The sequence below is a fragment of the Saccostrea cucullata genome, unplaced genomic scaffold (genome assembly GCF_032062105.1).
Source record: "Saccostrea cucullata isolate Sc308-1 unplaced genomic scaffold, CSIRO_AGI_Scuc_v1 ctg1176, whole genome shotgun sequence".
Classification (NCBI taxonomy): Eukaryota; Metazoa; Mollusca; class Bivalvia; order Ostreida; family Ostreidae; genus Saccostrea; species Saccostrea cuccullata.
In genome coordinates this window covers 18,862-41,137 of record NW_026917960.1, presented here as the reverse complement: position 1 = coordinate 41,137, position 22,276 = coordinate 18,862, and the positions used below count along the sequence as shown (strand labels likewise).

General features: G+C 33.7%; 3 protein-coding genes and 1 long non-coding RNA gene across 4 annotated transcripts; 3 read left to right on the top strand and 1 right to left on the bottom strand.

The window, feature by feature from the left end:
* Window positions 1-160: 160 nt before the first annotated feature.
* On the top strand, window positions 161-10,907 carry LOC134266850 (baculoviral IAP repeat-containing protein 5-like). Its single transcript, XM_062749090.1, has 4 exons — window positions 161-317; window positions 1,115-1,224; window positions 2,599-2,719; window positions 10,597-10,907. Exons 1-4 carry the CDS (start codon window positions 204-206, stop codon window positions 10,684-10,686), a joined length of 435 nt encoding a protein of 144 aa, XP_062605074.1. The 5' UTR covers window positions 161-203; the 3' UTR covers window positions 10,687-10,907.
* Window positions 2,942-8,140, top strand: LOC134267424 (putative nuclease HARBI1). Its single transcript, XM_062749665.1, has 5 exons — window positions 2,942-3,408; window positions 3,806-3,918; window positions 4,439-4,550; window positions 5,505-5,878; window positions 7,858-8,140. The coding sequence occupies exons 1-4, from the start codon at window positions 2,982-2,984 to the stop codon at window positions 5,876-5,878; spliced, it is 1,026 nt and encodes a 341-aa protein (XP_062605649.1). The 5' UTR covers window positions 2,942-2,981; the 3' UTR covers window positions 7,858-8,140.
* A 616-nt stretch (window positions 10,908-11,523) lies between the features above and the next one.
* Window positions 11,524-22,200, bottom strand: LOC134267267 (coiled-coil domain-containing protein 57-like). Its single transcript, XM_062749522.1, has 21 exons — window positions 22,111-22,200; window positions 21,723-21,877; window positions 21,419-21,587; window positions 20,613-20,734; window positions 20,201-20,289; window positions 19,893-20,050; window positions 17,737-17,811; window positions 17,080-17,280; window positions 16,746-16,904; window positions 16,084-16,246; window positions 15,656-15,790; window positions 15,289-15,460; window positions 14,991-15,194; window positions 14,504-14,604; window positions 14,188-14,388; window positions 13,978-14,037; window positions 13,642-13,861; window positions 13,152-13,303; window positions 12,620-12,731; window positions 11,986-12,264; window positions 11,524-11,754 (listed from the first exon to the last, which is right to left on the bottom strand). The coding sequence occupies exons 1-21, from the start codon at window positions 22,182-22,184 to the stop codon at window positions 11,564-11,566; spliced, it is 3,192 nt and encodes a 1,063-aa protein (XP_062605506.1). The 5' UTR covers window positions 22,185-22,200; the 3' UTR covers window positions 11,524-11,563.
* LOC134267364 (uncharacterized) lies at window positions 18,173-19,234 on the top strand. The gene is made up of 3 exons (XR_009992150.1): window positions 18,173-18,386; window positions 18,650-18,829; window positions 19,019-19,234. It is a non-coding gene; the product is annotated as an uncharacterized LOC134267364 (long non-coding RNA).
* Window positions 22,201-22,276: the final 76 nt, after the last annotated feature.

The window sequence follows — 22,276 nt, the reverse complement described above, 5'->3', positions numbered from 1 at the left end:
TACTGCATTTCGAACAAAAAATTATTTTTCATGAAACAAAGTCGTCTATTTAAAATAACATTTTATTACATTCAATGTGCATATGATATAATCGAATCAAGTCGATGAAATTAATTTTTCAAGACTAAATCTGAACTCTCCTAGTATTACCCAATCCATATTTAATAACCGGAAGTGCATCTGTTGAGTGGGAATTTTGAACAATGGCAGAACATTATATCGAGGGACATGATTATATGCTGTATTTACCAAATGAAAGACTTAAGACGTTCAAAAATTGGCCTCTTGGCGAAAACTGTAATTGCACTCCGAAAAAGGTATGGTAAATTGTAATGCAATATTAAGTGAATTCAACTTATCAAGATCCACAGGCATTTGTTTCATACAGTACGCTAATTTTCAACTATACAGTAACACTGTATGAAAAAAGCGCCTGTGTCAAGATCCTCTAAATAAATCACAGGAACTTGGGTACATGGGTCTTGCACAGGTACTTGGGTCTTGGTTTATAAATAATATGTATGTGCATTATTGATATGTTAAAAAGTTCTTTTTTACATATCAAATTCGTCAATAAGGAACATACATATTTATGAACCAAGACCCAAGTGTACCTGTGAAATTAATCAAAAGTTTGAATATTTTACCTTCTTCAAAATATAGCGTTTAATTGCTGCAGAACTGTAGCCTCATGGTTTTATATATTAGTCTTTGATCATAACCACAGGGGCATCTTATCCACTCTGTTCTCTACTTCACAAATATAAATACACAAGGGAAGAATCGAAAGTAGCACACGATTTTAAAAATAAGTCAAAAAACAACTTACTTGAGAAAAGTTACACAAATCCTGAAATGAACTAGCGCAAATGATGTCCTAGTACTTATCCAGGCTAAAATATTCCAAATATATCCATCGAAAATAGCTTTTATCTAACGAAAATCCCAGCTTTCTGCACAGTGTGAAACTCTTCGCCCAAGAAAAGATAACTCACTCGGATGACAATAGGGTAGTACCCGAGGCCTTCCGAGTGCAATCTGAAGGCCTCGGGTACTACCCTATTGTTTCTATATAATTTCCTATAATTTCTATTATCTTTTTTTCATTTTTTAGTTGGCTGAAGCTGGATTTCATCACTGTCCTACAGATAACGAACCAGATGCAGTCCGCTGTTTCTTCTGCATGAAGGAGTTAGATGGGTGGGAACCAGATGATGATCCATGGTAAAAATATCAACAAAAATAAACAGTTGTCACATGCAAAAAATACAGATGTAGAGCCGCAGTCCCATCCAAAGAAAGAATGTTTATTTATTATGCACAAAAAGTTGAACTTGGTTCTCAGTTTTTTAGCTCACCTGAGCTGAAAGCTCAAGTGAGCTTTTCTGATCACATTTTGTCCAGCGTCCGTCTGTCTGTAAACTTTTCACATTTTCGACTTCTTTTCAAGAACCGCTGGGCCAATTTCAACCAAACTTGCCACAAAGCATCCTTGGGTGAAGGGGATTCAAGTTTGTTCAAATGAAGGGCCACGCCCTCATTCAAGGGGAGATCATTAGTAATTAATGAAAATTTGGTGGCATATTTTAAAAATCTTCTTCTCAAGAACCACTGTGCCAGGAAAGATGAAACTTATGGGGAAACATCCTCAGGTAGTGTAGATTCAAGTTTGTTCAAATCATGACCCCCGGGGGTAGGGCGGGGCCAAAATGGCCATAAAGTTTTACATAGAAATATATAGGAAAATTCTTTAAAAATCTTCTTCTCAAGAATGACAAAGCCATAATTCATCATATTTATATGGAAGCATGTTCATGTAGTGTAGATTCAAGTTTGTTCAAATCATGACCTCCGGGGGTAGGGCGGGGCCAAAATGGCCGACCAAAGTTTTACATAGAAATATATAGGAAAATTCTTTAAAAATCTTCTTCTCAAGAATGACAAAGCCATAATTCATCATATTTATATGAAAGCATGTTCATGTAGTGTAGATTGAAGTTTGTTTAAATCATGACCCCCGGGGGTAGGGCGGGGCCAAAATGGCCGAACAAAGTTTTACATAGAAATATATAGGAAAATTCTTTAAAAATCTTCTTCTCAAAAATGACAAAGCCATAATTCATCATATATATATGGAAGCATGCTCAGGAAGTGTAGATTCAAGTTTGTTCAAATCATGACCCCCGGGGGTAGGGCGGGGCCAAAATGGCCGACCAAAGTTTTTAAAGATATATATAGGAAAATTCTTTAAAAATTATTTTCTAAAAAATATCAAATCCATGATTGGTCATGGGACTACTTTTGGATTTAAACTTTACAATAAAAAAGCCATTTTCTACTTTTTCCTACCCTTAGTGCTCAGGTGAGCGATGTGGCCCATGGGCCTCTTGTCCAAATTCTTATCTAAGTTGCTTAAAATTTCAAAATTTCCTTATAACTTTGAAAACTTCTTGAATAGTTGACATCTGATTTGAACATAGCATGTTGAATTGAATTACCTTGACATCCAAAAAATAGTTGTCCATTCAGGCATTGACAATTTCCATCTAGTGATTTGAAGTGTTTGAAAGTAATTTAAACTCATTCTTTACTATTTAGGGCTGAACATGAGAGCCATTCACCAAAATGTCCTTTCCTACCGATTGGCAAGAAATCTATTGCATCTTGGACAGTTTCAGAAATATCAGACCTTCATCAAAAGAGCATGGAAAACACAATTGTAAGTCAATGGTTCAGTACTATAGTTAGTACTTCAGAATCCATAGATCAGGCTCCGGGGCCATAAAACTTAGCCAGCTCACTTTTGAGCTCAAAATTCGAGACGGTCTAGGTTTTTGGTCTCAGTCTCACGTTAGGTGTGCCATAAAAATTTGCCGTCTCGGTCTCAGTCTCACTTTCTTGGTTTGGTCTCACTTTTGAGCTCAAAAAGTTAGACCACATAAAAGGTGTCTAACTTCATAATTTTTGGTCTCACTTCCAATATGGCGTCTTCGGCAGCGAGATTGAATATTTTCAACATCATACAGCGAAGGAGGAAGGCACCTAAACCACGAGTTTTTCGAGATCGGTCGAACCCTTTGGAGGACATGGATGAGGAGGAGGTTTTTTCTCGCTTTCGCTTTCGACCAGCGACCATTCTATTCCTTGTCGGCTTGTTATTCAATGACCTCAACCATCCAACAGAGAGGAATGTGGCGTTACCCCCCTTATTACAGGTTCTTGCAGCTCTGAGGTTCCTTGCCACGGGTTCGTTTTACATCCTTGTGGGAGAATCCTTGGGCATTGCCAAGTCAACGACTGGACGCGCTGTTCGGTATGTGTGTCGCTTGTTGGCGGACATGACCGGTACATACATTAGTTTCCCTGCAGATACCTCAACTTTCAAGAAAAGATTCTTCGATATAGCAGGTTGGTTTCGGAACTTTTCTACTTTCACTTTGTATAGGTCCCTATACGGTTACGGGGTAATTCGTTCATATGTTCTCTGCTGAATAATGTAGATTTATCAATGTACAGACTGAAGTCCATAAAGTCTTCCAAGTTGAAAAATGTATGTTTTCATTCAATATATATCTGATTCTCTCAATGACAAGGTTCAAATTTGTCTTGTTCTATATATAAGTGATACGGCATCTATAAGCAGTTTTGTAAACGTAAATATTCACGATTTACTTCCCCTTTGTTTACAAACAAAATGATATTGTGTCAGTGACCGTGTTTGGAAAAAAAAAGAGTGAGAAAGGGAAAAATGCGGGGGAAATGTGAGATTTAAGTATTTGTTTTATTTAAGTTAAATGTTTTGAAGGATTTCCAAATGTTGTTGGTTGTGTTGATGGAACGCAGATTAAAATCAAGGCACCCAGTGAGAATGAAGGAGACTTCGTCAACAGAAAAGGTTTCCATTCTCTAAATGTTCAGGTAATTCGGAAAATAACATTAGGACCTATGCCATTCACCTATTTCTTTGCTACTGTATTGATAAACAATTTTTTTTAATTTGCAATGATTGGAAAGTTTGTGTAATTATTCATAATCTACAAAATCAATATTTGATAGTCAAATTTTCTTTTTTAATGAAAAAGTCTAATACTAGCTATGTGTTTTTATGGTTATACAATATATGTGTACAAACAGATGTGTACTAATTGCCCTACCCATCTTTTTTCACAATTTTGATATTTTAAAAAAAGAATTAAACAAAAGTTAATATATTTTATACTGAGCAAACCATGTAAATAATTAAATTACACAATTATAATTGCTGGTTTTTTTTCTTCTTTTGTCAATACAATGATTTAACTACCTGAGGAATACAATATTAACCACGCACGCCCCAAGGACGAGATAAATATTGTACTTCGAAGCCCCTCTCCCCCCCCCCCTCCGACGCCTATGAATTAATGATTAACTTATTAACAGGCTGATTATTTCATTTCAGATGATATGTGGACCAAAGTTCCTAATAACCAATGTTGTAGCCAAATGGCCAGGGTCTGTTCATGACTCTAGAATCTTTAGAGAGTCTGCTATTTGCAGAGAGTTTGAGAATGGTAAGACATGAATTAATTATTATCATGTTGTTTATTCTTATTTGTCCATCCACCATGTCAAGCACATTCTATTGGTTAAACTAAATCGAATGATAACAATTCAAAATTGCTTGATTTTAGAATATTTTTTCTTAAACATGATAAATGAGCAAATTTTCAGCATGTTAAAGAAGTAACACTCAGTCAGCTGCATGCTGTTGTTGCTGAGAAAATTTTCAAACCTTGAACACACTGAACAAAATAAACACAAAATATTATAAAACTGGGAATTCTGAGTATTCTTGTGCAGTTTTTATCTATTTCTTATGAAAAAAGTATATTCAAACATTGCTAGTCAGATAAGTAAATTAATCCATATACTGAAATGGGTGGGAGCTTTAGAAATTCACAGAAATTTTCAAAAATTCAAGAAGACAATGTCTCTAAGTGATGGTATCAATGAGATTCAATTTGACCATGTATTCTATTTTAGGAACAAAGTCAGGTCAAGGTCATTAGCCTTTTCCTAGGCATTATGTATAAAGAAATTCAGAAAATATATGTCATTTATAAAATTACCGTATAATCCCTATTAACCGCCCCGGGCGCTTAGACAATTTATAATATTTAATGTTTTTGTCATATTTAAACTTCAAAAAATCTTTTGAAAAAAAAAATAAATAAAAGGAACCACTAAAATAATATATAACTACTGTACTTTATGTGAAATAATTCATCCAAATTATGCTAAATTATTGATTTTCCACCGAGAAATTGGATAATAGACAAGTTTAATTTTCACTTTCTTTAAATTTTTGATATGAATCTAAATAGTTTTAATCACTGTGCAAGGGGGCCCTTATTTCTTGACAATTGAAAAAGACCTAAGGGGCACTTATAGGGGCAGGGGTGGTTAATAGGGATTATATGATATACATGCACTTTATTACTAATCTTTTTTTGTTTTTGTTTGAGGACATATTCAAGGTCTTCTTTTGGGAGATTCAGGATATGCCTTGAAGACCTATCTGATGACCCCATACCTAAACCCTGCAGCAGATTTCATGCAGCGATACAACAATGCACATTGCAGAACTCGTGTTCTGATTGAACAGACATTCGGCATTTTAAAACGTCGATTTTCATGCTTACACACTGAACTGCGATTAACACCAGAGAGGGCATGTGTGGCAGTTGTTGCCTGTTGTGTCTTGCACAACATTGGAATTATACGGGGGGACATCATTCAGACCCCTTTGATAGAAGAGGAAGAGGATTGGGTGGATCCTGGTGCCATGGGTGGAGATGGCAAGACAGTGCGAGATCACATTGCCCAGAATTATTTTTAGGTAACCATGATTTGTTACTATTTGATTAATCCTGATAATAATGTACTACTTGCAGTGAATATGAATTCCAAAAAACAGCAAAATTTCACTTAAAGTTTGACTATTGTCATGTGTCACTGTATTGTTTGATGATTAATATGAGAACCACAACCAAAATGTATGAACTCCTCCCTTTTTGGAGAAAAGAGCTGAACGTATGTAGACTCTTTTACTGGAGACGATCAATAGGACTGAGATCTAAATAAATACAAAACAGAAGCATCTGATTCAGTTTCAAGGTGTTTATATTTTTTCTGGATCATAAATAGTACAGACATCTATTTATACAGAAATAGCCAACTTTATGGCAAAAGATATACATTTACATTGTAATATACACTGATACAGGCATCAAAGTTTGGTTGCAGTAAAACATTCACATTTACACTGCATATACATGTACAATCACAGTTTAAGTATGAATATTGATAAGAATTTCCTCTTAAATACTATGGATGGATATGTATACCCACAAATAATAACATATAAAAAGCTAGATTTGGAGTTGAAACCAGGGGATGACCTTTAACATTTCCCATTACTTTTGATTTAGTGGATCTGTGACTTTCATATTTTACATGAGTATTCCTTGTAGCAAGACTTTCCTTTGGTACCTCCAAATTTGACTTTGACCTTGGAGTTTGACCCACAACTTTTACACAAAAATTACAAACTTTTACTTATTGCCATAACTTTTGAACGGTCCGATACAGTGTACAATATAACTTTCATATTTCATATAAATTATGTATTCTTTGTGGCAAGACATTATATAGGATACCAACAACTTTGACCTTGACCTTGGAGATTCCTTTACCAAAAATATGAAAGAACTTGAAACCTTGGCCATAAGTTTTGAACAGATGGTACTAGCTAGGGCTTTTATATTTCACAATTGTATTTCTTCTGAGAAAAACCTACTTTGTGTACCAATATAATCAATTTCCATTAAAGAAAAGTTTAATCTTTGCTATGTTGCAATACAGAGGCATCAGTGTTTCACAAACTCATCTTGTTCCCTATAGTTTTTTTTACTGAGGAGAGATATGCATTACCTGTGACAAGATATTTCAGAGCATGCTATGGTTTCTGACCCCTTGACCTTAATGAATGGCCTTATTTTTAAAAAAAATCAACTTCAGTGATACTATTTCTTAAAGATATATGATTGGTCATTCATATTTGACACAATATGTTATAAAAAATGACATCTCGCCAACAAAGATACCAAAAGCGGGGGACCACAATTCTTTGAATTTGTTTGTTTAAAATGTGCATTTTGTAAAATTTGATAATTATGCATGAAAAAGTCTTTCTTAAGGTAAGGCTATGTAAGTCAAACAAGTCATGTAAGGTTCATTAGAAAATCGCTTGGACAGACAGACATGGTGATTCTAAGTACTCCTCCCCCTCCCGCACCCCAATACCCTAATTCATTTGCAGTGGGGATAATGATATTGTAATTATAAGAAGATGTCTTTGTCACTATGTACACTCTGATATGAATAAACACAAGTTTGGTTGCAGACAGACACAGGGATGAACCAGAAATTAAACTGGATTGAAATAAAAATGAATTTCACCATATGGCTTGACTCCTGACAAAGTTTGGCTAACATTTCAAACATCATGCACTAAAGAAGTTGCTAAGAATACTGGGACAAAAAAAATTACATACAGACTAATATACATGTATAGCTTAAGACACATACAGACACACAAATGTAAAACAGTATAACCCTCCTCTCTTCTTTGGATTGGTCATATCTTTATTTGTTAATCTGTCTGTAGAAATCTTGAGACTAAAATTCAGAAAACTGCGATAAGGAGGGTAAGGAGAAATTACATGATTTGAGAGTGTTCTTCTTTAATTCTATTAACTCTATTTCTGAGGAAACTTTCTGCATTTTTAACTTAATGAACTCCATCTCTAATTTTAGTTTGTCTTTTTCGGCCTCAAGGACTTCAAGATGGAGGGTGTCTGTTGTTCTTCTCCTTTTCCCCATCCCTGTTGCAGCCACTGCAGTCACTGGTGTTGAAGAGACAGACTTTGATGGCCCTGGTTCCATCTGCAGAACTGGTCCTGGTTCTTTCTCAAGAACTGGCTGCTCCACTTAAATGAAACAAAATGTTTATTTCATTCATGTTAATAAATTACATTCATTCAGACATTAACTGACTATTTTAGAGCTTATTTTACATTAAATTTTTAGAGATACTAAATGCCTCTTGAAATATTTTTTATACCTGTGTCAGTGGCTGATGTGTCGAATCCACCCTCTATACCCTCTAATGAGGGTCTCCCTGAGAGGATGGACAGGACAGCTTCGTCCATAGGGGAGGGTGAGGGGGGCTTCGGTCCTCCTCCTGTTGCAGGGTACTTGCTGGTACTGTTTATTTTCTTTGCTGTTCAAAATTATATCATAAATTGATAAAAATATTTTAAAGATTGTGTTATCAAAATTGAATTTTATGAATAGATGTATGACATGTATAGAGATGTATGTTAATTATTAATTATAATTAATTATATGAACATATACATGTGTAATAGGATATTAAACAAATTGATTTCAAAAACAATTTCCACGAATACCAACAAGCATTCTTGAATGAATGAAGTAGTACTAGGAATAAATCTTAAACCTGCGTTAAATATCTTTAAATATTTTTTTTTTATCTTAATTACCTCTCTGCTTCAAATTTGACCATTGTTTCTTGGTCTGTTTCACTGTCCTCTTTTTAAAGACTCCCTTGCTAGAAAGATTAATTTTCAATAAATAATTGATATATGTATATATATATATATTTAAATATGCATACTTTCTGCTTAAAAATCTTTGTGGAAATTCTGAGTAAAAATAAATATGAAAATTGGATAAACAGAATGAAATTAAGGATTTTTTTTTTTAATTTAAAATAGAAATACCTAACACAAGTATTTTTCTTTATTTATAATCATGATAATTCATAATAAATTTCTCTGTCATTATTTTCCTTTTTAATTGAAGTAGTAATTCTTAAAATTTGGATCAAAATCTTGCAAAATTTGTGTTTCTGTTTCAAATGGCTTGTACAAAAACACCTTGTTAAATTAAAAAAATAAATTAAACCATTTTATAATAATATATAGTCTAGGACTGTTATTTACCGGTACATGTATAACATTTGGGTCTTAATCAAAATTTCGTTTGTAAGACGATCCTGTTAGTCTAGGAATTAAAAGTCATTTGTACCAAAATGTAAGGGAAGCGAATAAACAAGACACCGACTTGGATACGTGTGACGTAATCTATAAACAAAACAACTATTTTTGGATTTGGGAAAAACCGATAGCTGTGTCATTTTGAAGGTTGCTCGAGATTTATCGCTAGTCTAAGCCTAGCGAATTTATGAAAGAGACCTATGTAGTTAAATTTGCTTCAGAAATTTCATGCGACATGAGTATTTGCAAAAGCACTTTGTTTCTTCTGTTTTGTTTTTGGCGATTTGCTTTATTCACTATTCAGCGTAAATTTATAGCACATGATTTCACAATTAAGTTGTTTAATCTCCATAATCCACATGTACTTTTAAATACATATTTAATAAGATTCTTTTAGAGGAAATTCTAAAAAATAGAAATATGATATGCAAAACTTAAAAAATAAGGAAAGAAAGATGCAAAACAGAAAAAAAGTTCTTATTCGCAATTTCTTTTTTTAAATGAACGAGCTTATTATTTTCATGGACAGTACAATATATTATTACGATAATCAACTGCCTTTGGGAATAAAATTATGTTCATGCATTTCTTTCTTGCTTTTTCCCCTTCTTTTTATGTAGGTCTATCTGTTATAAATGTGAAAATCACTTATGAACTTACGCGTTCACCGCAGCGGTTATTTCTTCCCAGACTCTGTTTTTCTCCGCCTTTCCGGACTGTGCCCCTTTGAATTTTCCGTCTAAAACATCGCTCCGCTTCGAAGCTTCCTCAATCAATATCTCTTTTTCCAATTTACTCCAAAAGGGCTCATTATTACTCTCATTGTTTTTTGTAATCAAATAAGCAATGTCCTCCTCTGCCATGTTTACGTTTTTGTCAAAACGGACGCTGGCGGACGCTGAGGGGTAACGTAAATTACGTCAGAATGGTCAATATGACGTAACAATCAAATTTTTATGAAAAGAAAACAACAAAACAAAGAAAATTTTGACAGTACTTTAATTTTTCAAAATGATTGCGCAATACCTAGTGGGCGTGGCACTGTCACATGTAAACAATATCCCACAATGCCTTTGATATCCTGTTCAGTTTTGGTCTCACTTTCTGTCTCAAGTTAGAAAATTTAAAATGAGCTCAGTCTCCCTTTATGGCACACTAAAAGTGAGACAGTCTAAGTTAAGCCCGGAAACCGAGATTTTTAGATTGAGCTCAAAAGTTAGCTGGCTAGGTTTTATGGCCCCGGAGCCAGGCCTGGGGCCATAAAACTTAGACGAGCTCACTTTTGATCTCAGTCTGACTTTTACCAAAAGAATATATAGTGGGAAAGTGAGACTAAGATCAAAGGTGAGCTCGTCTAAGTTTTATGGCCCCCGGTCCAGTATTTAACTCTTTTCCAGGAGGAAAATATTCAATATTTCAAAGAAAAAAAAAAACAAAGGGACAGAAATCAATTATTTTTTCTTTTTCTCTTTAGAATAAAATTATGGACATACTGATTGCCACCTACAGAGAGAAGATGAAAACTAAAAGGTTAGAGATCCAGCGACATTTCAAGAAAAAGTAGTGTCAATAATCATCTTCTGCCTTATGGATACCCCCATGGAACACCATCATTTCCATGACATTTTCATTACTGTTCAAAATTTTGTTAAAAAAGAACATTGTTAAAAAGAGCAAGAGAGAGAGAGAGAGAGAGAGAGTTTATCAGCTAAGGTGTGTGAGTAAAATTAAAACATAAATACATGTCCATTGTTTTTAAACTGAATAAATTTTTATATATGTATATATTTTATCTTGATATTGATTTACTGGTAACATTTTATAGAGGCATTAGTGTAAGGTCATGTCAATGAATGAAGTAGAAAAAAATAGAATAAGAAAAGGAAAATTATGACCAATAGCTCCAGGAGCCTAACCACTCATCCTTTTGTTGCTTTATCTGCTCAAAGCTGTTAACAAAATCCAAATCTGCTTTTATTGGCAACATTCAAAATCATTTTCGAAGAGTTTCCCAAACTTGGCTACAACAGCTTTTCATATGCACTCAGCATACATAAATTCAATGGTTAATTTTTTTTTTTTTTTTTGAAAACTAATAAATATAGTAAATTCTCTTTAGAAACTGATTTTTTTTGGTTAATTTTTTTTTTTTGGAAAACTAATAAATATAGTAAATTCTCTTTAGAAACTGATTTTTTAATGCTGAGTTTTGTTAATGCTAAGGATTTTACATGTAGAATTTTAGTATAGTGGTGCATGTAACAAGTAACAATAGTAGCAGATCTTTGTTTTCTATACTACAACCCAGACTTTGTCAAAGAAACATTACATTACACTGTACTAAAAAGGTCCAGTAACTCATAAAAGTAAGAATATGTTTATCATAAAATAAATTATAAGTACATGTATAACAATAAACAAAAGTGTAAATGTTCAGTTTGCTAACTACTTCCACTATCTCTGATGTTGTAGTTTCTGGGTTTGGACTTCTGGGGGCCTTTTCTGGAGGTTTTGGGGGATTTTACGGAGGAGGGTTTGGGTTCAGGTTTCGTTCTCTGGTGTATTGTGGGTTGTTTCCCTTTAACTGTGATTTCATTGGATGATTCTTCAGAGGAATATTTCCTTGATTTCTCTGAAATAATTATTAGTCTGGTTATAATCTGGTAAAAACATGCATGAAAAAAAAACATGTTTCATGAATGCAAATTTGACAATGTACCACAGGAATCCGAAGCATTTTCAGTATATTCATTTTACCAGGATGAAAGTCTGAGCATATGATACTAAGAACATACCCACCTATGCAGAATATAAAACCAGGAATTCCTGACTTAATTGATGTACCAATGGTAATTCAACTAACCTGATTTTTCGGGATATCTTGGAGTGGTGAATGGGCTAGGGGTGGGGCGGTCTAGCATCCTCCATACCTCCTCCAATGATTCCCCGCCAGCGGAGGACATTGTAACTAATAACTGGTCCCTGTCCTCCAGATTTGAGTTCAATGACTGCTCCCTATCATCATAACTTCTGATGAGTGGTCCCTCTCTACTGAATCGTACAGGGCTAACAGGCCTATAACTGTCATTTAGAGTGTCCTGACTTTCTCGGACATACTGAACAGGCTGATCTCTGTTAGTTCCTAAAAATAATAAAAATTTTTATATAGTATGCATGTATGTGTATTTCTATACCTTTTCAAACATGTAAAATGTATGTGTTGCAAGTTGAAGGCCTTGCAACATGTTTTTCCTTCCTCATGTTTGCCCCCCTTTCAATGAAAGCAAAAATCAGAACGCATAAGTTTCAAATTATTGTAATAATAGTTTACAAGGAAACATAGAATAATTGAATTTTGAAAATGTAAATGGCCAGACTTTTTTCAGAAGGCTAGATTTTAATATACAGTGCATTAATTAATGTGGAAGGAGAGTTGTCCCCCTTTAATCTCATCTTTCATCGACAAAAATGTTTAAAATCTAGTTATAAAGACATACCAATATTAGAGGCCCTCTTCAGTATAGAGGGAGGTCTGTATTCCTGGTCAGACTCAGAGTTATTGCTGTTTCTATTCTGTGGCTCAGGGAACTTCTGTGCAAACTGAAGTTGCTGTAAGAAAAACAAGGCAATTCTTTTAAAAGCAGTGAATTTTCTGCAATCAAACTTTTGTTTCTGGACAATTCCTTATCAACGCATATCAGTATTATTATATATAAAAAAAATAACCTAATAATTTTTTGCAATCTTTTAACTTCATATAGCCTTTCCAATTCCTGTAAAGATCTGATATTTCTAAAGGATTGAAAACTTGGGATGTATACACAGTAAAACTCAGTTGTAAGGAAGTCACAAAGACTTTGGATTTGCCTCTTCTATTAAAGCAAGATTCTTTATATCTACATAAGGAATCTAGTGCAAAGTTTACCAATATCTGAGATTTCTTTTAAGCAAGTTCTAAATAACCTAGTTATACCAAATCTTCATCTGCTGCTAAGACTCTAAAACTTTATTGTCAATTTATTTTTGTACCTGTTTTGTGAGTTGATACTGCAGTTTCTCCAGTTGTGAGAGTTTACTGAGGAACTGTTGAGAGAGCTGTTGTGACATTTCATTATTGTTCACTTTCTGGATGGGGAACACAGGCTCAGGTCTGTCTTGTAGTGCGGCTGGTGGTTTAATCCCTAACATAAAACATGTAGAGTGTACTCCTCAAATTGGTTGATTTTAAATCAGATAAAATACTGTAAACCAACTTTTATTCGTGACAACTTTATTTCTTGATTTACTGGGGGTAAACTAGTTCACAACAATTAATTTTCGTGATCAAGCCTTTCTGGGTATGTTGTTAAAAGACATAGAAACTTTAAGGACCAGTTTGTGGTGAGAAATATTATCGATTACGAGGCTCTCGCATACCTCGTGAAAATTTCTTGCACGCGAATAAAAGTTGGTTTACAATAGTCAAAAATGCATACTTATCCCCCAGTGTAAATAACCACTTTTACACATTTCTACATACCCTCTTTGTTAAGCTCAGCTCGTAGCTTGTTCCCCATCTCTATAAGCTGCTGCCTCTCCTTAGCAAGCTGAGCTATGTGCTTGGCTGCTAACTTCAGCTTATTCTTTAATTCCTGTACTACTGCACTGTTGCCTGTTGTTGCACTTTCTGTTGTGGAGGCCTGAATAACTCCTTTTCTTAAATTCAGTATTTCATCTTGTAGCTGCTGAATGACCAATTCCTGCAAACACAATTGCACTAAGTATAATATAAAACCTTAAAAAATCTCATAATTTTTAATTTCCTTATATGTGTATCTTTTCTTGTTCTTGTTTCAAGTATTTCATAGCAGATTACCTGTGCACCAAAGTTTAACTCTGGTCTTTTTTCTGCAAGCTCTAATTTTAAATTTGATATCTGCAAAACAAAATGAAATAAAGTAAATACTGACAATTCAAGTATTCAGCAGAAATTAAAGTTTGAAATTCAAAGAGTTGAAGTTTGTGAAAAAAGTAATTTAATTAAATCCAAATTCTTCCGATGTAAGAAAGATTAGATTTTTTCAACCTGTTGCTGGAGTGATGTGACCTCCATGTTTCTTTCCAGAGTTGCTCTGTAGTATTCATCTGCCTCTTTCCGAGCCTCCACCAGTTGAATTTCCAGTTCTGCTACTCGCTGGTTAAGAGCTCCTATTTCTGATTGGTCCCGCCTCCTCTGAGCATTCAACTCGTATTTCAACTGGTCAATTTCAACCTGCTTCTGTCTTGGCTGTATCATTTCAATAAAAAAATGAGGATTAGAATATCATGAGATAATTTGTAAAAAAAAAATGCCTTTCTATCAAATAAAATTACCAGGATAAGCTAAGAGTAAAAGAACAAACCTCTTTGTTGAGTTTTTCTACCATGCCTTCTAAGTATTGCATTCTAGCCTGTTGTTTCTTCAACTGAGCTGTCATTTCAATTTTTTCAGATCTCATGGCACCTAAAATATATCCATATCAGAACTTTGAACAACATTATTACTTTTAAAGCTAGCTGTACATGTATATCCATATCAAGAGAAAAAGTGTGGATACATGCATTTCTATTCATGAAATAAAATGAATTTAGGCTGTCTTTAAAAAACTGTATGGTTGCCCTCTCCTGACTGATTAAAAAAGGCCCGACTACAAAATTTTTTTTAACATTCCATGACACAATATTTTTTTCTTTTTATCCCTCTTATCCCGTCAACAAATATGCTGAAATTTTCTGGAAAAAAAGGTTTTCCCATCAACCTACCAACCCAATACTTTTATTTGGAGTCAGGAGAGGGCAAGGTCACATTATTTTAAGACGACCTTAATGCAATAAAAATTGATTGCTTACCAATCTGATCATTCAGGGACTGTATGTGAGAGAGAACTGCTGAATTGTCCTTGACCTCTGCTAGTACTTCCTGTGTCTGTTCTGAGGTAGATGGAGCCACAGGTGGCACTCTGCCATACTTCCTGTACGTATCCAAATCATGCTCAAGTTCTCGGTTTCGCTTCCGAAGAGCTCTGGCTTCATTTTCTAGGCTCTGAACATATTCTGTCAAGAAATCCAAAAATGAAATGAAATTAAATGCATTACCGATAAAAGAATATGCATGTAAATCAAAAAAATTGCCTCATCATGGTTATACCTCCAGCTGTTGAAGATGGATCAGGGTTTTTTTCAGGAGAAGGTAACTCCTGTCCTAAAATCTCCATCTGGGTTCTCATCTCCTTGATGACAGATTTGAGATTCTCATTTTGATCCTTTAGAGACTCTATCTCCTCTGGATCTGCAAACTTCCACACTTTGTTTATATCCACCTACAACAGCATTTAAAAAATACTGAAATAAAATTTTTAATTCACAAAATAAGCCAAGATTGTTCTCCTCTCAGTAAAGACATTGAATCATTTTAAACATACAATTGTGGGCAGATTTGATTCAAAGCTGAATATTAGTGCATTGTTTTACAATTATACATTTCTAATATATGTGATTTATGAACTAAGATTTACATTGATGTTTTTATTGACTGGAATGCCGTGTTTCTTCAGTGTACCCAGTGCCTGTTCCCGTTCTCTGTGCAGTGCTCTGATCAGAGCTTCTCTCTGGAGAATATCTCTGTCCCGCTCTTTTACTGTGGCTAAAGCCTGTGTAATAAAAAAGAAAAAATTCTGAAATTCTATCACTGAAATCATATTTAATGCCTCAATATAGCTGTAAAGAGACAATTTTCGATAGAACCAGGCTGGTAAATCTCTTATAAAACATCCTTATGTATCTACATTGACTTACCTCATCCCTGCTCTTAGTGAGCTTCCTTCTAAGGTCCTCAGACTTCTAATAAAACATTCACTTTATATCTATTTGTACTTACTTTATCCCTCCTAATGATAAGAATCTTGATGAGGTCCTCAGACTATATGTGTTTACATGCACTTACTTCATCCCTGCTCTTGGTGAGTTTCTTGATGAGGTCCTCGGACTTCTCGTACTGATGGGACTCCTTCTCCTCGAGTCTCCTCTGCCAGTCGAGGTCCAACTGAGTCCTGCTCCTCTCCGAGGACCTCTCCCTCTCCACGGCCAGGGTCAGGTCCTTCTTATACCTTGTAGGAGGAGGATAAGGTAAGGTTGCTTATAAAGTTAATAGCAAAGTTAATTATAGAGCTCATAGGTGCATTATGTTACTGTACTCCTTATTCCTTACAGGTTAATGGTAAGGTAAGATTATTTATAGAGCTACATGTAATAGTTGCATTATGGCAAAGTACCCTAGATCTCTTTTGAAGATTTGTTTCTTACTCTGTGATGTAAAACTGAATAGAATTTAAGCAGAATATTACAATTTTAATTTATGTACAAAATAGTAGAGTTTAAAACAAGAACGTGTCTGAAAATATCTCTGCCATTAGTATTCCTCTAACTGATGAAAAAATACTTGGAGATAAAAAAATGTCAACAATTCAAGTGAGGTCATCAGGTGTCATACCTTAGTTTTTCATGTACATGTAGTTCAATTTACATGTACTCCACAAACTTATTTATCTTAACTTTACAATCAATGAAGATATTATAACCTACTAGTGCAGCCTAGTCTTATTATACCTCTCGATGTCTTGCTTCCTCTGTATGAGTTCTGCCTTTAGTTTCTCTTCGTTCTCTCTCAGTCGCTGTAGTTCCACATCCTTACTGACCTGGCTCCGAGAGGCGTCTACTATCTGTTTCTCCCACCTCTCCTTTTGCTGATACAGTTCCTCTTGTAACCTAAGAAAATATCAAAACTACATCATAAAATTTATTTTTATTTCAAATTAAACTTCAAAACATAAAGAAAGTAAAAAAGTTAATGACAACAGTTAGAGTAATTGGTTGTCCATTTATTAAAGAATGTGAGCAAGTAAGCATTTCATACTTTTGTTTTCAATGTTGCTCTACTTACTTTTCTATCTGTAGATCCTTTTCTTTTTCTAGATCCGCCTTGTTCCACTCCAGTTTCCTCATCTCCACCTGGCCGTCCTCCAGCTTTGCCTGCAGATCTCTGATGTTAGCCTGCAATGACTGCTCCCTCTCAATGTAACCCTCCTTAATCTTAGACAAGGCTGTCTCTTTCTCACGAGCTAATTTATCCAGTTCTGCATGTCTGAAAACAGATCATCATATTTTTATTGTACAATTTAAAGTTATGTACCAGAAAACTTCTGTGTAATGTTTATCAAAAATAAGGTTTTATATATTTGTCTTTGACTAACGCTACTTTGCTTTGGAAATCTTTTGGGGGGAATTTCTTTCAATCCTATTCATCAATGGTTTCTTTATAGTTGTCTCTACAGGCAATTAACTCGCTTGAAGTGCATTTTCAGAAATCTAACAAATAATTTTAATCAAATGAGTTTATCACTTGTAGAGACAATAATGGGTTGGGAGAATAAAATATACAAAAAATAATGAGCAGAGTTTTAATATTTAATTGCAGTTTTCTCCCCAAGAGTGAAAAAAATATTGCATACCTTTTTTGCATAAATCTGTGGTTATATATATAAAACCATAACGCTACAGATCTGAAGCTATGTTTATCAATAATAAGATATGTTCTTACTTTCTTTGGAAATCTTCTTTCATCCTATTCATCATGGTTTCTGTTTGCTGGGCTTGAATTTCTAACTCGGATATCCTACAACAATTTAAAACAAAAATTCAGTTTTAATGCAGTTTTGAAAAACATACTGTAAACGTGGTTACATTGACGAGTTGAAAAAATGACGATTTTTTGTTTCCAAAAATTGACGAGCGTTAATTTTGAAGAAATATTTAATCAAGAATTATATATCTTTGAATTCACGGGGATACAAAGGCAGCGTCGGAATCACTAAAATTTAATTTTTGTACAGACCATCTACAGTGTGTAAGATTGTACAAACTATCTAAGTGTGTAAGATTTGATTTTAAAAACAAATTGCCCTCTTGTAATTTGTTTTCATTACAAGCGGTGAATTGCCTGAGGTGACAAACTAGGTCAAACATGGCATCATACCTGTCAACTCTCCCGAATTTATCGGGAGTCTACTGATTTTTAACCATCCCTACCGACTGTCTACCGAATTTTTTTTAAACTGCCGTTTCTACCGATTTTGAAAAAATCTGGATTTTTTACCTACTTTGGTTCGTAAAATACCGACTAGTCAACACAAAAATGGAGGTCATGCAGTGTTTATCGGTAGCTAATCTGTTTATTGCCACTGATAACAGGTAATCAACAAGGTGTCAACTGTACTAGCAGATGTAATTACAGTTGTAATTGCTCCTTATTCTCATTAAAAGTGTATATTATAAAAGACCGAGATGCCAGATGTGAACATTTTTACAGAACATGACGGTAAATAACGATATGGAAGTACTTGATACTTTGCTGCAAATAAGTTTACAAGTGCCTAAGACAAAACTATTTCTCCATAAACAATACAGTGATCAGGAAAAATGTAACAACAGTACTCTATTATCAATTTAACAAGGAGAGGGAAACAATTTCATGGAAGCTAATATAAATGAAGAGTGAAGATTTCCCCACAGATTTTGAGATTCAATGTCTTAGTAAATCCTGCAGGAACATCAGCATATAACAGCCCCTGAAACTACAGAGCAACAAGACAGTGTCTTTAGAAGACTTCTTTAAATTTACAAAGCTAAACAGGGTAATACATTTCTAAATTAAAATTAGCACATTAGAACATTACAAAATAAAGTATTATATTTCAAAATTCAGATGATATATGTTAAGAGATTGAAAGAAAAAATACAAGGTCCATGTATTTCATTCATACTAGATTACACATTATTTTAAGAATATAAACATGAAGTTTTGACAATTATTTCAATTTCAGATATTTAAATCCAGGACACAACTCATGTTCCTTAGACTTAGTGAGAAAAATCCATTCATGCATCTATTAAAAGCTGGAAACTTAGACTGTCTGCAGAATCTTGTTAATTTTTCTAATTGCCAAATTAAACTACAACATTTGCCATGAATATTAAATAAATGATGCTCTTATGGACAGGCAGAATAGCTAGATAGTGAACATAAATTTTTATAATTTCAAAATTAAATCACAGTGTACAAGTTTCTATAGTAAATTTTATGAATTAATGATAATGTTTATATTATAATAAAGTTTTATCTTGTAAGTTGTTTATTTTTGTTCTATAGAACAATGAAATGCGCGACTTTTTGTATTTGCAAAAGGTCGTCGCACCATTTTCTCCCCCGAAAAATTTTGGCCATGTTGACAGGTATGACATGGCGTGATAATTATGCTAAGTTACGTGTGCAGTATTTGATACACTAGTTTAGATTCAATGGTTTTAAAAATGTGATTATATACTAAAAACACTGTGTTTTCATAACTAATTACAAAAGAAATTAACAGTAACTTTGATCTAGTTTAAATAGGGGAAAGCCGAGAAAATAAAGTGGTTATTGTCTGGCGTATAATGGTCAATGTCTGTTGTGACTCTATATATATGATGCAAAGTTTGACGAGTATATATTTTGATGAGAAACAAAAAATTGTCAATATAGTCAAAATTAGCATACCATCAAAATTTCCACATTTACAATATAATATGTGCTCGTAACTATTCCATACTTAAGTTCAATAAACCTAGAAGTCTCTTACTGTTTATAATCTGTTAGTATAAATGAAATCCCCCTCCCCTAATAGAAGTACCAGTGAATGTACTAATATAAGTATGTACCTAGCATCTTTCATTGAGGTGGTGTCCGCGAGCTCCCATTCCTTCTCCTTGAGTTTTTTCTCTAGCTCTCTGTGGCTGTGTTCTACATCACTTAATTGTTCGCTCTCCTTAACCTGGCTGGTTTTCACGATCTCTAATTCTTTTGCCAAAAGTTTTGCCTGTAATACAATACAGTGATCATTCTTATAATAAAAGTTTTCTTCAATGATGTGAATTATGTTTTATTCTTATCCACATTAAACATTATTTGATAAGCCTACAAACGTCAAAGTTTGTTTAAAAAAATAATTCAAATTCCAGTAAACTACCTTTAATTCATACTCAAGGACTTTAGCACTCATTTCATCTTTCTGTAGCCTGAACTCATGCTCTCTCTTCTTCACAGCATCTTCAAAACCTAAGAAAATCAACAGACCAACAGTTAATATTTATAAGCATATAATATCATGATCAGAAACGATTTAGTCATGTGAATATTTGAAATGGAATATTTATTTTTCAACAGAAAAGAAGACCAAGGGAAAAAACTTGATCAACCATCAAAGATTTATTCTTTTCCTTTGTGTTTACTTTGACTTACTAAATGCTATTCGTCCATAAATTCTTTTTATCTTTTTATATTTTTCATTTTGTTCTTTTTCTTTGTACTTTGACTTGCTTATTTTCGATCATCATGGGATTTTTTTTTTGTATTTTTGGTTTATTTTTCCCCCGACTTACTAATTGTCAGTTCTCTTTTCTGTGTATCCAAGTCATCCTCCACCTGTTTTAACTGATGTTGTAAGTTTCTCTTAAAAGTTTCAAACTCCTTTCTCTCTTTATGAATTTCTGAATCCTTACAGCTGCAAAAAAATAAAATTTAGAAAATAAAGATAATTTTCAAAAAAAATGTTCAGATTTAACAAAGCCTTTTCAAATTTTATGAACAAGAGGGACTTGGCAAACACCTGAGAGTATACAAATACCTTGACTTATTCATTAGTTATTCTTTCGTCATATACAAGTTTTCCAACCTTCTTTGTGACAAACTTGCAGCACAAGCAGGTCATAGCTAAATTATCTGTTGAGTATGATCCTTTAATGTTCTTCAATTACCAAGTTATGTTTCATGGAGTCAAAGCTAGCAAGAACCCTGGAGACATGAATTTCACTATTGCTGGAAGAGGGGCCATTGCTCATTTTAATCAAGGAAACATTTTGACTGCTACAAGATCTAGTGTATAAAAAAATTTTAAAGACTGTATTGATTTGGAGATCCAGACCATAATATTGGGCCCAGGGATAAGGAAACATTATATTGGGTGTTTTTCTTAAAATAAAATATGTTTCCCTCAACAGAAAGACAAAATTCCATCAAGTAAACCTGAAAATCAGTAAAGATTGCTTCAGCAGTTCCAGAGTCAGGATTAGGCAGCAAAAAAGACAACAATTCAGTTAGAGAGGTAAAATAAAGGAATTTCTATACCTAAAACATGTAAGATGCTGATTTTAATGGGTCTTTATGCCTGTCTAATAGAATACAGTACCTTTTAAAAGAGTCAATTTCTGCTTGCTTCTCTTTAAGCCTATGTTGATAGTGTTTTTGGAGATCTTCTTGTGCAAGAATTTCTCTGTTTACCGTAGACTTGGTATCATCTAACTGGATTTTTAGTTCACTAATCTCTGCAGTTTTCAGATTCAGCTGTGCTTTTACTTCTTTATATAAACATGCAATGAAAACATAATAATTAAATCATCAGAAATAAACATAAAATCTGTCAGTTTTTCTTCTTCTTTTTTTTTTTGGTTGCTTCAATAACACTGTTTATTAAATAAAAAGTTTAATTTTACCAGTAAATGTGACATCATATCTTTCTAATTCTTGGTCTCTTTCCTCCAGAACTTTGAGGTTGTACTTAAAATCCTCTTTAAGTTTAGAAAATTTTGCTCTTTCCTCTTGCAGCTCTTTTTCTTTCCCATTCAATGCTTCTTCCAAAGTTTGAATCCTGATTTTAAAATGAGAACGTAATGTATGTTCTTATTATTGAATAATCATAAATGAGACTGCATGATCAATTTTTCAGATAACATTACCTATAACAAAAGGGATGTTCAGTTTTATACGCAGTAAGTAAGCTAACGTTGGTAACTGCAACTGTAGGTAAATGTAAAGTGTAATAGTACAGGCCAAAATGCAATCAATATAGAAAAAAATTGCCAGTATAGGATAAAGTTATACCTTAACTCTGTAACTTCTTTCCATTCTCTCTCTTTTTGAGCAGCTAATTCCTTCCAGTTACCTTGTGTGTCCATTTCCTTTTATTTTCATCTGAAAAAGGATCTTGAATCTGAAAAACAATTTCATACCTTATATACCAATACTTAGGTCTTGTAATATAGTCTTA